At 39.9% G+C, this 16,809-nt stretch overlaps 1 protein-coding gene across 1 annotated transcript in view; it reads left to right on the top strand.

Annotated features, from left to right (window-relative positions):
* Nucleotides 1-271: 271 nt before the first annotated feature.
* Nucleotides 272-16,809, top strand: part of FNDC7 (fibronectin type III domain containing 7) — a 48,623-nt gene continuing 32,085 nt past the window's right edge. The window contains exons 1-5 of the mRNA XM_007528701.2: nt 272-310; nt 3,220-3,364; nt 3,786-3,873; nt 3,968-3,986; nt 4,078-4,090. Of these exons, the coding sequence (XP_007528763.2) occupies nt 272-310; nt 3,220-3,364; nt 3,786-3,873; nt 3,968-3,986; nt 4,078-4,090 (304 nt within the window). The remainder of the gene's footprint in view (nt 311-3,219; nt 3,365-3,785; nt 3,874-3,967; nt 3,987-4,077; nt 4,091-16,809) is intronic.

Raw genomic sequence — 16,809 nt, 5'->3', positions numbered from 1 at the left:
ATATACAAATTTAACACAATACCCATCAGAGTTCCACCAATCTTCTTTAAGAGAATAGAACAAAAACTACAATCATTTATCTGGAACCAAATAACACCCAGAACTGCCAAAAGCATCTTGAGGAAAAGAAACAGAAATGGAGGCATCACACTCCCAGATCTCAAACTATATTATAAGGCCATCATCATCAAAATAGCCTGATACTGGAACAAAAATAGGCACACAGACCAGTGGAACAGAATTGAAAGACCAGAACTAAACCCCCACACCTATGGGTGTTGACACTTGCATGGGTGGCCTCTCAGCAGAGGTAAGCATTGTTACTGGCCTCTAATGTTAACTCCAGTGGCTAACAACAGAAAAAGGACCAGGAGACCATTTCAATCACAAATGATCTATTTTACTGTACAGAAGGCAGGGTTTAAGTAGCAGAAGGGAACAAAGGACAGTTTTCACATGAGGCAATAGGGGTGGGTTTTGAAGGTCAGAACCTTCATGGTGAAAGTTCTAAGGAATGAAGAGAATTGATAGTAGTAAAGGGGAGTTCTGGAGTGATTAGTGGCAAGAGAGAAGCAGACAGAAAGAAGCCTTGAAGGCAAAGAGTTAAGATAGAGGAGTTAGAACAAAGTGGAGGAGGAGGTGAAGATAATAGAAAGAAGGGCCTTTTGGTCAGGGCAGAATGGAGTATGTGTGATCAAAGCAGGTGAACTATAGTGAACTTTAAGCAGGCAAACCATTCCTTGATTCATTTGGAGTTGATTTTTGTTACTGGTGAGATAAGGTCATTCAGTTTCACTCTTCTGCATATTTCAACACAGTTTTCCCCAGCACCATTTATTGAAGAGAGCCTCCTTCCTCTATTTAATACTTTGGGCCCCCTTATCAAAGATTAGATGTCCATAGATGTGGGAGTTTAGTTCTGGTCTTTCAATTCTGTTCCACTGGTCTGTGTGCCTATTTTTGTTCCAGTATCAGGCTGTTTTGATGATGATGGCTTTATAATATAGTTTGAGATCTGGGAGTGTGATGCCTCCATTTCTGTTTCTTTTCCTCAAGATGCTTTTGGCAATTCTAGGTGTTTTCTGGTTCCAGATAAATGATTGTAGTTTTTGTTCTATTCTCTTAAAGAAGCTTGGTGGAACTTTGATGGGTATTGCATTAAATTTGTATATGGCTCTGGGGAGAATATTCATTTTGAGGATATTTATTCTTCCAATCCATGAGCATGGGATGTCTTTCCATTTCTTGGTATCATTTTCTATTTCCTTGAATAGTGACTAGTGACTCATAGTTTTCAGTATACATGTCTTTCACTTCTTTGGTCAGCATTATTTATAGGTATTTTATTGATTTTGCTGCAACAGTGAATGGGAGTGATGCCCCTGATTTTTGTACAATGATTTTGTAGCCTGACAGCTTGATATATTGCCTAATAACTTCCAGAAGTTTTCTGTTGGATTCTTTAGGTTTTTCTATGTATACTATCATGTCATCTGCAAATAGTGAGAGCTTGACTTCGTCCCTTCCAATCTGTATTCCTTTGATTTCTTTCTCTTGCTTGATTGCTATGGCAAGAACTTATACTAGTGTTTTTTTGTTGTTGTTGTTGTTGTTTTTGGTGTTTTTTTTTTTTTTGCCTGAACCTGAAATCTGATGTACAGGTGGATCCTAATTATTGTTGGGGGAAATGATGTCATGGCTGGCAGAAGGAGCAGAAAGCTGGATCAGGAGAGTAGCTCCCAAATATGGGAAATGTGTATTAATATTGTTGATTGTAAACCCCATCGATTTGATGTGGTCTGGGGCCCATATTCAGCTTAAGAGCCTATGTGACCTTTGCATCCTTGTAGATCTGAGCCCACATTCTCTGGTCATAAGTAGGAATGTTCCAAGCTGCCCCAATATCAGGACCCATCTTCCTCAGGTGTAGCATAGAATATATTGTCCAGCATCCCTTTGGAGGATGGAACATTTTCTACTATTGTTGATCCAAGTTGAGGGCAAGGTCCTATGGGGGCCCACAAAGGGGTCTATTGTGTTGTTCCTGATAGAAATGACAGGTAACAATGGAGAGAGGGATATATTTGATATCTAAGGCCTACCCATTCTTCAAGTTTCTTGTTGTCATCAACCTTAATTAGGTTGATCTGATGTTCAGCACAAAGGGCTTCTATCAACTTGACATACATAGGCTCATTACAGTTGGATGCAAGCACACAGCAGTGGGCTTGGCGCCTTTTCCTAGATTTCCTGCAGAACAAATGCCACTCAGAACTTTTTAACTAACATCATCAACTTCTTTCTCATGCTTGCTTCCCTTGGCTGTGGTATTACTCTGGCTGCAACAACCCCACAGTGCCGAGAGTGTTACACATACTTATCTAAGGTCACCTATTTCTTGATTCCCTGAATTCTTGTAGTAGGGGGAGTTTCAAGAAAAATAAATAAATCCAAACCTAAGGTTACCAATGCACATAATTAAAATGGCAAAGATCAAAGGAAAGAATATGAAAAGTATCTTAAGAAGGCAGACAATCATCAACAAGAGAATGCTAATACTCCTGTCAACTTTCATCTTGGATGAAATTTGAAGGCATTATATTAAGTGAGATAAGTCAAAAAAGAGAAGAACAAATGCTGGATGATCTCACTTACAGGTGTAACTTAAGAAACAAGACTACCCCACCTGCAGGAGAATCATTTCACAGGTGGTAAAGCAGGTCTGTAGGTATCTATCTTTCTCTGCCTCTCTCTGTCTTCCCCTCCTCTCTCCATTTCTCTGTCCTATCCAACAACAATGTCATCAATAACAACAACAATAATGACTACAATGATAAAACAACAAGGGCAACAAAAGAGAATAAATAAATAAATGAAAGAAAGAAAGAAAAAGAAACAAGACCAGAAAAAGAAAATACAAAGCAAAACCTAGACTGCACAGGGTGTACTAACCACAACAAAAGACTCTGGGGAGAGAGTGGTTGGGAGAGTGTGAAAGAGTCTTGGGATATTGACATGCCCATATGCCAATAACTGTACTGTAAACCACTTACCCCAACCCCATAAAATAAGTAAAACATTATGGAAAATAAAGAGGAAAAGGAGAACATTCTACATAGTATCTGAAAACCCAGCTTCCAGAAGCTTTTGAATCCACATGGCATGGATTTCTATAGCTCTTCTGTCTTGTTTAGTGTTTTCAATACCTGTCCCTGTCAGTCTCCAGGTGCTCTTAGTCACAGGTCAGCTCCACACAAAAGGGGAGGAGCTACTTCCCAGAGGCTCTTTCCAGCATCACAGTCCCACATCCCAGCAACTGCCAGTGCTGCCCACTTGGTGACCAAAGAAGACCCTGGCGACTTCGGTATGTGTCATATGAATACTATGTCCAACAGGATGGCTGGTGGACCAGAAAGATACCTGTCTCTGATTGGATTCAGTTGTATTTATCTTAAACTGGTGAGTTTATCATTCCAACCTACCTGCACTTATTTAGAGCAGAGCATAAAAGATACTTCCATTATTTTTCTCTTGATTATGAGAATCTAGGAGGTAGAGAAATAGAAATATAAGTATACTGGGGTCATACTAAGACTGCATATACTTCTGTGTTTGAAAATTAATATGAAATACTAGACAAAGAATATAAAATTGTCTTTATATTTTTATGAACAAAGATTTCTAAAACATCTGTCAGCAGCTACTGACTGAGTTCAATGGGCAGATTCAGAGAGAAAAATGTGATAGTAATGTGATCTGCCTCCAGTCTCTGAATTCTGTTTAAGATGGCATTGTGGCAGATCTGACTGTTAGGAAATGGTTTATGCAGATACTGTTTGTATTGAAGGACAGCTCACTTTCTGTAGAAAAATGGTGTGATAGCTTTATTACTGCTCTGATTTATGTTCTGACTTCTCCAAATGGAGTTTTTCTTTATGATTCTAATTTTATAAACCTTCCTTTTCAGGTTGTTTCAGCAAAAACAGGTAAAATTTTCTGAAATACAATTTTCTCCTCCCTGTGTTTACTTATAATATAATTTCCATAGTTACTTTTTGAGAACTGTGAAATATAAAGGTTATACCAGAAGGTATGTTTTTTCCTGAATATTCATGCTTTGGATATAACCAATAAGACAAATACATGAGTCAAATGTAAAAGACAAATCATTGCAAAAGAGCTTCATCAAGTACTGAAATGTATAGAAATATGTAGTCATGAATTTCCCCAAATACAGCTAGACAAATGTTAGTGATAATCATCCCCATCAAAGAAAAAAGTCTCAGTCATAAATAGTGAAGTGTCTAATTATATAACTTTTAAAATTTGTTTTCTGAAGTATTAAAGGAGAAAATCAAAATCTTGATGAAAATTTCAATATTCTCTATTTTAAAATGATTTTATATTTCTAATATCACACCCTTAAAATATAATGACAAGTCAGAACTAGAAAAGATTTTCTTTTAAAACAATTTTTTATCATTTTTCTTCAATAAGAGACTGAAATTAAAGCTAATCCCTCTCCTCTCACATGTGAGTAATCTAAGTTCCCAAAATGGAAAGCTATGCCCAATGGATTTTAGACTGTCTGACAGGACTATATAGTCAATACACTTTTATTGAAAATTTCCAATAGGAATAAGAACTAATTTTATTTATTATTTTGTCTATACCACAGGAAAGAAAGAATAGTTAAGGTCATTAAAATATGATTACAATATACAATGCTCCCATATTCATGGTTTCTTCTTTTGTAGCCTTAGTGACCAATAGTTAAATAAGGTCTGAAGATGTTACATAAAATAAATTTTTAAAAAATTTTTATTTAAGAAAGGAGACATTAACAAAGCCATAAGATAGGAGGGGTACAACTCCACACAATTCCCACCACCCAATCTCCATATCCTGTCCCCTCTCCAATAGCTTTCCCATTCTCTATCTCTCTGGGAGTATGAACCCAAGGTCATTGTGGGTTATAGAAGGTGGAAGGTCTGGCTTCTGTAATTGCTTCCCCGCTGAACATGGACATTGACTGGTCGGTCCATATTCCCAGTCTGCCTCTCTTTCCCTAGTAGGGTGGGTCTCTGGGGAAGCAGAGCTCCAGGACACATTGGTGGGGTCTTCAGTCCAGGGAAGCCTGGCCAGCATCCTGATGGCATCTGGAACCTGGTGACTGAAAAGAGAGTTAACATACAAAGCCAAACAAATTGTTGAGCAATCATGGACCCAAAGGTTGGAATAGTGGAGAGGAAGTGTTGGAAGGAGGGGTACTCCCTGCAAACTCTAGTGTACTTCTGCTTTCAGGTATATATTCGCCTTGGTTTATGGATAAGTGTGAACATATGCTCTATCTCCTGGAACCTGGTCTGTATCTAGATTTTGGGACTTTGTTAGGAAGTGAACCACCTGGAATGGAATTAGGGAATACTACGAAAGAAAACGTCTCACCCGAGTAATGAAGCTGAAGGGTTGTCATTCCACACCTGACGTCTCTGGACACAGTCTGAAGTGAAGCATGCTGAGGTGGCAGTCGTTGCGTTGATTAGGTTGCGATTGGCAGATGCAATTTTATTTGATATGAACTGGGAGAGGCATGGGGAAAAGTGGGCCCTACCCTAAGGTTCCAGGACTGGGGGAAATATAGGCTCTATAGTGGAGATGTGAGGTTACTGCTGTCTTAGGGTTCAAGAAAACAATGGATAGTTATTGTTATCATCACATTATTTGGTAATTGGTTTAACTTTGAAAGGTCCCTTTGTTAGGGTTTCCTGTATAGTACCCAGTATCTTGTATATAGCTGTGCCACCGGTTGCTTCTGTCTACTTGGTCTAGGCTTTTGAGAGAGTCCACATATCAAAGACACAGCCTATATATTAAAAGACTCAGTCTGTGTTTAAAAAATTTCAAGACATGCAATCAATTTTTCCCCCTCTCATATTAGTTAACTAGTGATTTATATGACTACACTTTAATAGGAGTGTACATAACCACCATTCCCACCACCAAAAGACTGTGTACCCACCCCCGCCGGCGCAGGAAGCTGCATGTCTACTCTCCCCCTCACCACAGGATATTTACTTTGGTGTCCTACTTTCAGTTTAGTCAGATCCTGCTTTTAGTTTCCCTTTCTGATCTTCTTTCTCGAGAGCTAGAAGGAATTTTGTTAAGTGAGCTAAGTCAGAAAGATAAAGATGAGTATGGGATGATCCCACTCATCAACAGAAGTTGAGAAAAATAAAATATTTTGAGAAAGACCACAGACACATAACTCTTATTATAGGCTATCATTACAAATTTTACTATTAGTTGCTATTTTTTTGTGCTTTTCTGAGTCTAACTTATAAAAATAAACTTTACAAAAAAATAAATTTTACTATAGATGTAAGTGTATATAGGAAAAAAAAACCCAGTATAAACAGAATTTGATACTCTGCTCAATTTCAGGCATGTACTGGGAGTCTGGAAATATACTCCCTTATGGATAAGGGACTGAGCCATCCAATTTATGCATATTAAGTAGACTTTGTGGTGAAGGTAGATGGGGTGCTTTCACTCTTTTTTCATTCAGATAGAGAGACAGAGAGAGGGAGAGACACCCCAATACAGGAACTTCCTCTGCTTCCCTAGCATCTCCCATGTGCTGGGGCTCAAAGCTGGGTCACTCACATGGCCAGGCATGCACCCTGTCCAGTGAGCTAGCTCTCCAGCCCTACAGTAGGCTTCTAAAAATTACTTGTTTCTGATTTACTCTTAATCACCTTTCTTATTCTTGAGAAACTTTCAGGATTAGCCAGGAAATTATGAAGAGAACTGTTAGGTCACATGTAAAGTGATTTTTTTTTCCCCTCAGACATGACTTTTGGGTGAGCAAAATCTAATACCACCATCTCTTAGAAAGTCCTAGCACAACCAGGATGCACGAAACCCTCAGAACAAATTCTTTTTAATCCCACTTTATCTAAGCAAGGGGCAGACTGAACTACTGGTGATGCTGTTGATGGACATTTCCTAGCTTTTCAACATATGGGATATTTTCTTTTTAAAAGATTTGATTTATTTAATAGAGATATAAGAAGAGAGGGGGCCAGGCGGTAGCACAGCGGGTTAAGCACACATCGCACAAAGCGCAAGGACCAGCATAAGGATCCAGGTTCCAGGCCCTAGTTTCCCACCTGCAGGGGAGTCGCTTCACAAGCGGTGAAGCAGGTCTGCAGGTGTCTATCTTTCTCTCCCCCTCTCTGTCTTCCCTCCTCTTTCGATTTCTCTCTGTCCTACCCAACAACGACAGCAATAACAAACAACAACAATAAGCAACAAGGGCAACAAAAGGGGAAAAATAGCCTCCAGGAACAGTGGATTTTTAGTGCAAGCACCGAGCCCCAGCAATAACCCTGGAGGAAAGAAGAAAAAAAAAGAATAAAAAAGAGAGACAGAGAGAGAAAGATAAGAAGAGAGAGAAGAAGAGTACCAGACATCATTTGTACATGCACTGCTGAGGATCAAACGTGGGACTTCATGCTTAAGAGTCTAACACTTTATCCACTGTGCCATCTCCCAGACCCCAGATAGCATATATCTTGCTGGTACTATTGATATACAGGCTTCATTTTGGGGATGTATATTTCTGTTACATTTGGGTTCTGTCATCAGCTGTTTATCTGTGTCTGGCCTCTGGAACCACAGCATGGACTAATTTAGATCTCTGAGTTTATAGAATGCAAATGCACAGATTCTAAGAATCAAAAGGTTCCACTTTTGATTGATTGGAGTGATTGACTACACACCTGGGGAATAAAGGTTTCTCCTCCACCAGCGCAATAAGGAAGCCGACTATGGACTGCAGAAAGAGTAAAGTATTACTGCTAATTTATGGAGACTCATTAGCCCACTCAAACTTCTTTAAGTGGAACATAAACCAGAGATGTGGATCTTTCGTTGCAGTCACTAGTCAGATCCTGCCCAAAAACCCAGTGTAAAACCAATCACCTACCTCTTCAGTTGTGCCTACCCCAGTCTCCCCAGAATCTCACCTCCCTGGTGCCATGCGGCCCTATTTTCTAAAACTAAAGCTTGCTTGTATACACACGGCCCAACTTCTCAAGTATGTTTACATACACTATTTCCCTTAATCTTTGCAACAGTCCTACAGTGTAGGTATTTTACATTTAAAATTCAATCCTGGGGGAGTCGGGCTGTAGCGCAGCGGGTTAAGTGCAGGTGGCGCTAAGCACAAGGACCCGCATAAGGATCCTGGTTCAAGCCCTGGCTCCCCACCTGCAGGGGTGTCGCTTCACAGGTGGTGAAACAGGTCTGCAGGTGTCTATCTTTCTCTCCCCCTCTCTCTGTCTTCCCCCTCCCCTCTCCATTTCTCTCTGTCCTATCCAACAACAATGACAACAATAATAACTACAACAATAAAACAACAAGGGCAACAAAAGGGAATAAATAAATAAAAATAAATATAAAAAAATATTTTAAAAAATTCAATCCTGGGGCAAGAGAGACATCTCACTGACGAGGGTGCGTGCGCCACACATAGGTGTGCGCCATGGTGCCAGCAGAAGCGTGGTGCTGTGGTGTCTCTCCCTCTCTTGCTCTCTCACTCTGTCTCTTTCTCATCCTGAATGAAAAGCCAGCTCTGGAGTGATGAGTGATGGAATTGTGTGTATGTGAGGCTCCAGTTCCAAAAAAGTAATAATAAAATCCCAGGGGCGTGGAGATAGCTCACCTGGTAGAGTGCACACTTTACCACATGCATGGATCCCTCAGCCACAATATCTGCACAGAGAGAAGTTTCACAAGTGGTGGAGCAGTGCTGAAGTATTTCTCCATCTCTCTCTATCTCTCAGTTTTTGTCTAGAAGGAATGGGGTGGGGGGGGAGGAGGAGCCCACCAGGCACAGTGGTATTATGCAGATATAGAAAACCCATTGAGAACTGTGATAGTAAAAATAAATAAATAAATAAGTGAAATTCAGTCTTAAAAGTCTGCATTCTCAAGGGAGAAAACTGAAACAAAAGGTGGAATTACTTAGCTATGTTTGCACAAAAAAAGAAAGTTGGAGAACCTGAACTCTAAACCAGTTTCCAAGCCCTTAACCCTTTGTAATTTTTATCATAGAGCCCTGCATGTCATCCTGCTGATAATGATTCAAGTGTTATGCTTTCTGGCTAACTGTGCCTCATTTCAATGGGGCAAGTTTTGTTGTTTTTATTTTTTATTATATTTATTTGCTTATTGGATAGTAGATATAGACAGAAATTGAGCTCTGTTTTTTTAATTATTAGATAGAGACAGCCAGGAATCGAGAGGGAAAGGGGAGATACAGAGGGAGAGAGACAGAGAGATGCCTGCTGCACTGCTTCACCACTTGTGAAGCTTTCCCCCTGCAGGTAGGGACCGGGGATTTGAACCCAGCTCCTTGTGCACTGTTAACAAGTGCACTCAACCGGGTGTGCCACCACCTGGTCCCGAGACAGTCATAAATTGAGAGGGAAGGGGGAGATAGAGAGGGAGAGAGACAGAAACACCTGCAGCACTGCTTCACTACTTGTGAAGTTTTGCCCCTGCAGGTGGGGACCAGGGGCTCAAACACAGGTCCTTGCACATTGTAATATGTGCACTCAACCAGGTGCATTGCCACCTGGCCCCAATGGGGCAGGTTTTGTACAGGCCTGTGGGGAGATAGTCTGTGTCAATTAACCTCTTCAATGACTTTCAAGTAATTCTGTGAATGGACTGGGAGGCTTCCTATGTCTGTGGTTTGTTTTGTTGTCATTTTTCAGGATGTTAGTCTATTCCAATGAACAGGATGGACAAACCTAGGAGACAAGATAAACTATGGGGAATTGAGAGACAGGAAAGAAGGCATAGAGCAAAGGACAAGTAACTGGGGAAGCATAGATTGATGTTTTGGAGGCATGGTGGAAGTGCTACTGGAGCCTTCTGTTCTGCAGTAGGAAGCAGAGACATGCATCATTTGTCAGCAGAATCAGCATCCACTGGGGAAGAAGAAAACTAAGACCAGGCCTGCAACTTTCCCTCAGCATACATAACCACTGAAATGTTCTTTCAGTGGTGAAGACAGTCCTGGGTGATGTTCAAGAAGTGTCTAGCCAGTGAACAATGAAGACTTTGTTCATGCTACAGCCTGGTTATTTCTGAGATGCTGCCCAAGCCAACTCTCTGGGTTATTGGGAAGAAAGAGAAGGTTGTGTCATGCATGAAGGGTCTGCTGGGGAGAAGGAGTTAAAAACAGCAAATCACACACTTGACGTGGATTTACTCTTTCTCCCTCCCCTATACTATACCCAATAGTTTTGTTTTGCCCCTTCATTGTAAATTTGGCATGGAGTGATTTTAGCCAGTAAATGTAGCACACTGAACATGAAGGCTAGTTGCCAGTTTTCAGCTGCCTGAACCCTTGCCATTTTTTTTCCTAACCCTTGATTTCATTTAAATCTTCTGCACAAGGTCATTTATGTGTCTGTGAATTTTTTGCAGAGAAGTAAATGACTTGAATGCCATATGGCATACTTGCACCTTAAGTCTAGGAATCCTTTGTATAAACTCATGACATAAGCATCCATGTCCCGTTGCAAACCAGAACCAGGTACAGGTGAGAAACAACCAGAGCATCTTATTCTGAGGCAGAACAATATTTTGATAAAGAAGGGGCAAGGATAAAGTTTATTTTATATAGAAGAACCTAAAAATCATACCACTCAAAGAAAATTAAAGTGTGGTGAAATTATTACAAAGAGAAGAACTCAGTTTTCCTTCTTTGTTAAATTCAAATCCAGTTGGGAAATGTACCAAGTGTAGGAATGGAAATCTGAGCCAAGCCTAAGACCCCACTAAAATCCTACCTCTATTTCCTCCCTAATTTGAGGCCAGATCCCATAAACCTACTACTAGTTTAGATACTACAAAGGGTACTCAATGCTTTAACAACTAGGAGAAATTCTGAGCGTGTCAGAAAAATAAGGGAGCTTCCTGTTCCGGAGGCAGAGCTACGAGCAGCAGATCGCTTTCTCTCCTCTCCTCTCCTCTCCTCTCCTCTCCTCTCCTCTCCTCTCCTCTCCTCTCCTCTCCTCTCCTCTCCCAGATCAACTAGGAATACCAAAGGAGACCACCCGGACCGAAACAAGACAGGACTAGAATGACCACAGGAACCCAGTAAATCACCCGTGAGTACAAACACGCGTGGCTGGTGACAGAGAGGAGAGAGGGGCCTAAGGAGAGATTAAGTGACTGCTAACAGTTCAATAGTTTATCAGTGGAGACACCACCTCCAGTCTGCTCCACAACAAGGGGACAGCTGAAGGGAGGAAAGGACTCCCCAGAGACTCACCAAGTGCAACTCTGAGTCTCCATTGCTACTACCCTCAGAATCTGGAGCAGCAACAGGGAGGGACACCAGGGGACAGAGATCTAACCGGGAAACTCAGGAGAAGACCTATACCTCGGTGGCATAGCAGAGGGGCTGTGAAAGTCTCTTTGCATAACCACTGGATTATCTCTGCCACACCCTGCTTTATCTCTTGGTCAGGAGTCAGTGATTAAGCTAAGAAGCCTATTGACAGTTTAAAAGCCCTCAGGCTCCCATAGCCTACAGGGAAGAAAAAAAAAAAAAAAGAGGCTTTACACCACTGAGCTCCAACTCAGGGACTGAAAAAACTGTTAACTTCCACCACTGTAAACCCTTTAATTAAATTACTCAGACACAAGTCAATCCAGGCAGTAGTGATCAATAATTTGAAAAGTACTGATAAAGGGAACTCATAACATAATATATAAAATGGTTAAAACAACAAGAAAAAATATTGGAGACTCGAACCAGGACAAGAATCTAGCTAAAAGTCCTTCAGAGGGCGAAGCACAAAACAACGAGTTCAACATCCAAACATTAGCTAAGGAAATAATAACAGGAGTGAGTAAAGAATTTGAAAAAATTATAGTCAGAAATGCAGGAACAACAAATGAGAATATGGAAGAAAATTCTAATTATCTCATGGTTATTAGAGAGCTGAAAGCTGAAATCGCTGAGCTAAGAAGGCAACTAGCTGAACAAGCTAAAACAGTATCAGAGCAGGGCAACAAAATAGATGAACTCCAGAAAGCAGTAGAGGGCAGAGAGAAAAGAATCTATGAGGCTGAAGACAGAATTAGCAAGATTGAGGATGAATTAGAGACAACTAAAAAGGAAGTAAGAGATCTCAAAAAGAGATTAAGAGATGCTGAAAACAACAACAGAGTCCTATGGGATGACTTCAAAAGAAACAATATACGCATTATTGGCTTACCAGAGGAAGAAAGAGAAGGAGAGGAAGAAAGCATTCTCCAGGCCATAATAGCTGAAAATTTCTCTAGTCTAGACAACACCAAAGACATAAAGATTCAAGAAGCCCAGAGGGTCCCAAACAGAATTAACCCAGACCTAAAGACACCAAGACATGTCATACTTAGAATGGAAAGGAATAAGGATAAAGAAAGGATCCTGAAGGCTGCAAGAGAAAAACAGAGTCACCTACAAAGGAAAACCCATAAGATTAGCAGCAGACTTCTCTATACAAACACTACAGGCCAGAAGAGAATGGCAAGATATCTATCGAGTGCTCAATGAGAAAGGCTTTCAGCCAAGAATACTATGTCCTGCTAGACTGTCATTCAGACTAGATGGAAGCATCAAAACCTTCTCAGACAAGCAACAGTTGAAGGAAGCAACCATCATCAAGCCTGCCCTGAAAGAACTTCTGAAAGGTCTCCTATAAACAACCAGACCACCACAAATAGGACATATATCAAAACACTCTAAAACTCTTCAAGAATGGCGTTAAAATATCTTCAATCTTTGATATCAATAAATGTCAATGGCCTGAACTCACCTATTAAAAGACACAGAGTAGGAAGATGGATCAGAAAACACAACCCAACAATATGTTGTCTACAGGAAACTCACCTAACTCAACAAGACAAACACAGACTTAAAGTGAAAGGATGGAAAACTATCATACAAGCCAATGGCCCACAAAAAAGGGCAGGAACAGCTATTCTCATATCTGACATGATAGACTTTAAAATAGATAAGATTAAAAAAGATAGAAATGGACACTACTTAATGCTCAGAGGATCAGTCAATCAAGAGGACTTAACAATTATTAACGTCTATGCACCCAATGAGAAGCCATCTAAATACATCAAACTTCTACTGAAAGAGCTACAGCAATATATTAACAGTAACACAATCATAGTAGGGGACTTCAACACCCCACTATCTCAACTTGACAGATCATCCAGGCAGAAAATCAGTAAAGACATAAGGGAGCTAAATGAAGAGATAGATAAACTAGAACTATTGGACATTTTCAGAGTCATTCATCCCAAGAAACTGGAATACACATTTTATTCAAATCCACATGGATCATTCTCAAGGATAGACCATATGTTAGGCCACAAAGACAGCATCAGCCAATTCAAGAGCACTGAAATCATCCCAAGCATCTTCTCAGACCACAGTGGAATTAAACTAACACTTAACAATAAACAAAAGATTAGTAACAGTCCCAAAATGTGGAAGCTCAGCAGTACACTTCTTAACAACTTCTGGGTCAAAGAGGAAATCAAGGAAGAAATCAAAATGTTTCAAGAGTTCAATGAAAATGAAGACACAATCTATAAAAATATTTGGGAACAGCTAAAGCAGTCCTAAGAGGGAAGTTCATAGCTATACAAGCACACATTAGGAAACAAGAAAAGGCACAAATAAACAGCCTGATTGCACATCTTAAAGACCTAGAAGAAGAACAACAAAGGAATCCTAAAGCAACCAGAAGGACAGAAATTACTAAAGTTAGGGCAGAAATAAGTAACATTGAGAATAGGAAAACCATACAAAAGATCAATGAAAGTAAATGTTGGTTCTTCGAAAGAGTAAACAAAATCGACAAACCTTTAGCCAGACTCACAAAACAAAAAGGGAGAAGACCCAAATAAATCAGATAGTAAATGAAAGAGGAGATATCACAACAGACATTGCAGAAATTCAACATATCATGCAAGGCTTCTATGAAAAACTATATGCCACCAAGCTAGAGAACCTGGAAGAAATGAATGATTTCCTAGATACCTACCAACTTCCAAAACTAAGTAAAGAGGAAGTGGATAACATGAACAGACCCATCACAGCTAATGAAATTGAAACAGTTATCAAAAATCTCCCCAAAAATAAAAGTCCTGGACCAGATGGTTTTACAAATGAATTCTACAAAACCTTCAAAGAAGAACTAATACCTCTACTTTTAAAAGTCTTCCAGAAGATTGAAGACACTGGAATACTCCCTGCCAGCTTCTATGAAGCCAACATCACCCTGATATCAAAAGCAGACAGGGACACAACCAAAAAAGAAAACTACAGACCAATATCTCTGATGAACATAGATGCGAAAATATTGAACAAAATTCTAGCCAACCGGATACAGCAGTATATCAAAAAGATTGTTCATCATGACCAAGTGGGGTTTATCCCAGGCATGCAAGGTTGGTTTAATATACTTAAGTCAGTCAATGTGATCCACCACATCAACAAAAGCAAGACCAAAAACCACATGGTCATATCAATAGATGCAGAGAAAGCCTTTGACAAAATACATCCCTTTATGATCAAAACACTACAAAAAATGGGAATAGATGGAAAATTCCTGAAGATAGTGGAGTCTATATATAGCAAACCTACAGCCAACATCATACTCAATGGTGTAAAACTGGAAGCATTTCCACTCAGATCAGGTACTAGACAGGGCTGCCCACTATCACCATTACTATTCAACATAGTGTTGGAAGTTCTTGCCATAGCAATCAGGCAGGAGCAAGGAATTAAAGGGATACAGATTGGAAGAGAAGAAGTCAAACTCTCCTTATTTGCAGATGACATGATAGTATACATGGAAAAACCTAAGGAATCCAGCAAGAAGCTTTTGGAAATCATCAGGCAATACAGTAATGTGTCAGGCTATAAAATTAACATTCAAAAGTCAGTGGCATTCCTCTATGCAAACACTAAGTTAGAAGAAATTGAAATTCAGAAATCAGTTCCTTTTTCTATAGCAACAAAAACTATAAAATATCTAGGAGTAAACCTAACCAAAGAAGTGAAAGACTTGTATACTGAAAATTTTGAGTCACTACTCAAAGAAATTGAAAAAGACACAAAGAAGTGGAAAGATATTCCATGTTCATGGATTGGTAGAATTAACATCAAAAATGAATATAGTACCCAGAGCCATCTACAAATTTAATGCTATCCCCATCAAGATCCCAAGCACATTTTTTAGGAGAATAGAACAAATGCTACAAATGTTTATCTGGAACCAGAAAAGACCTAGAATTGCAAAAACAATCTTGAGAAAAAAGAACAGAACTGGAGGCATCACACTCCCAGATTTCAAACTGTATTATAGGGCCATTGTCATCAAAACTGCTTGGTACTGGAACATGAACAGACACACTGACCAGTGGAATAGAATTGAGAGCCCAGAAATGAGGCCCCATACCTATGGACATCTAATCTTTGACAAAGGGGCCCAGACTATTACATGGGGAAAGCAGAGTCTTTTCAACAAATGGTGTTGGAAACAATGGGTTGAAACATGCAGAAGAATGAAACTGAATCACTGTATTTCACCAAATACAAAAGTAAATTCCAAGTGGATCAAGGACTTGGATGTTAGACCACAAACTATCAGATACTTAGAGGAAAATATTGGCAGAACTTTTTTCCGCATAAATTTTAAAGACATTTTCAATGAAATGAATCCAATTACAAGGAAGACTAAGGCAAGTATAAACCTATGGGACTACATCAAATTAAAAAGCTTCTTCACAGCAAAAGAAACCACTACCCAAACCAAGAGATCCCTCACAGAATGGGAGAAGATCTTTACATGCCATACAACAGATAAGAGTTTAATAACCAACATATATAAAGAGCTTGCCAGACTCAACAACAAGACAACAAATAACCCATCCAAAAATGGGGGGAGGACTTGGACAGAATATTCACCACAGAAGAGATCCAAAAGGCCGAGAAACACATGAAAAAATGCTCCAAGTCTCTGATTGTCAGAGAAATGCAAATCAAGACAACAATGAGATATCACTTCACTCCTGTGAGAATGTCATACATCAGAAAAGGTAACAGCAGCAAATGCTGGAGATGGTGTGGGGTCAAAGGAACCCTCCTGCACTGCTGGTGGGAATGTAAATTGGTCCAACCTCTGTGGAGAACAGTCTGGAGAACTCTCAGAAGGCTAGAAATGGACCTACCCTATGATCCTGTAATTCCTCTCCTGGGGATATATCCTAAGGTACCCAACACATCCATCCAAAAAGATCTGTGTACACATATGTTCTTGGCAGCACAATTTGTAATAGCCAAAACCTGGAAGCAACCCAGGTGTCCAACAACAGATGAGTGGCTGAGCAAGTTGTGGTATATATACACAATGGAATACTACTCAGCTGTAAAAAATGGTGACTTCACTGTTTTCAGCCGATCTTGGATGGACCTTGAAAAAATCATGTTGAGTGAAATAAGTCAGAAACAGAAGGATGAATATGGGATGATCTCACTCTCAGGCCGAAGTTGAAAAACAAGATTAGAAAAGAAAACACAAGTCGAACCTGAAATGAAATTGGATTATTATACCAAAGTAAAAGACTCTGGGGTGGGTGGGTGGGTGGGGAGAATACAGGTCCATGAAAGATGATGAATGACATAGTGGGGGTTGTATTATTAAATGGGAATCTGGG

The sequence above is a fragment of the Erinaceus europaeus genome, chromosome 11, assembly GCF_950295315.1.
Source record: "Erinaceus europaeus chromosome 11, mEriEur2.1, whole genome shotgun sequence".
Classification (NCBI taxonomy): domain Eukaryota; kingdom Metazoa; phylum Chordata; class Mammalia; order Eulipotyphla; family Erinaceidae; genus Erinaceus; species Erinaceus europaeus.
The sequence above is the reverse complement of the archived record's forward strand: the minus strand, read 5'-3'. Positions and strand labels throughout refer to the sequence as shown.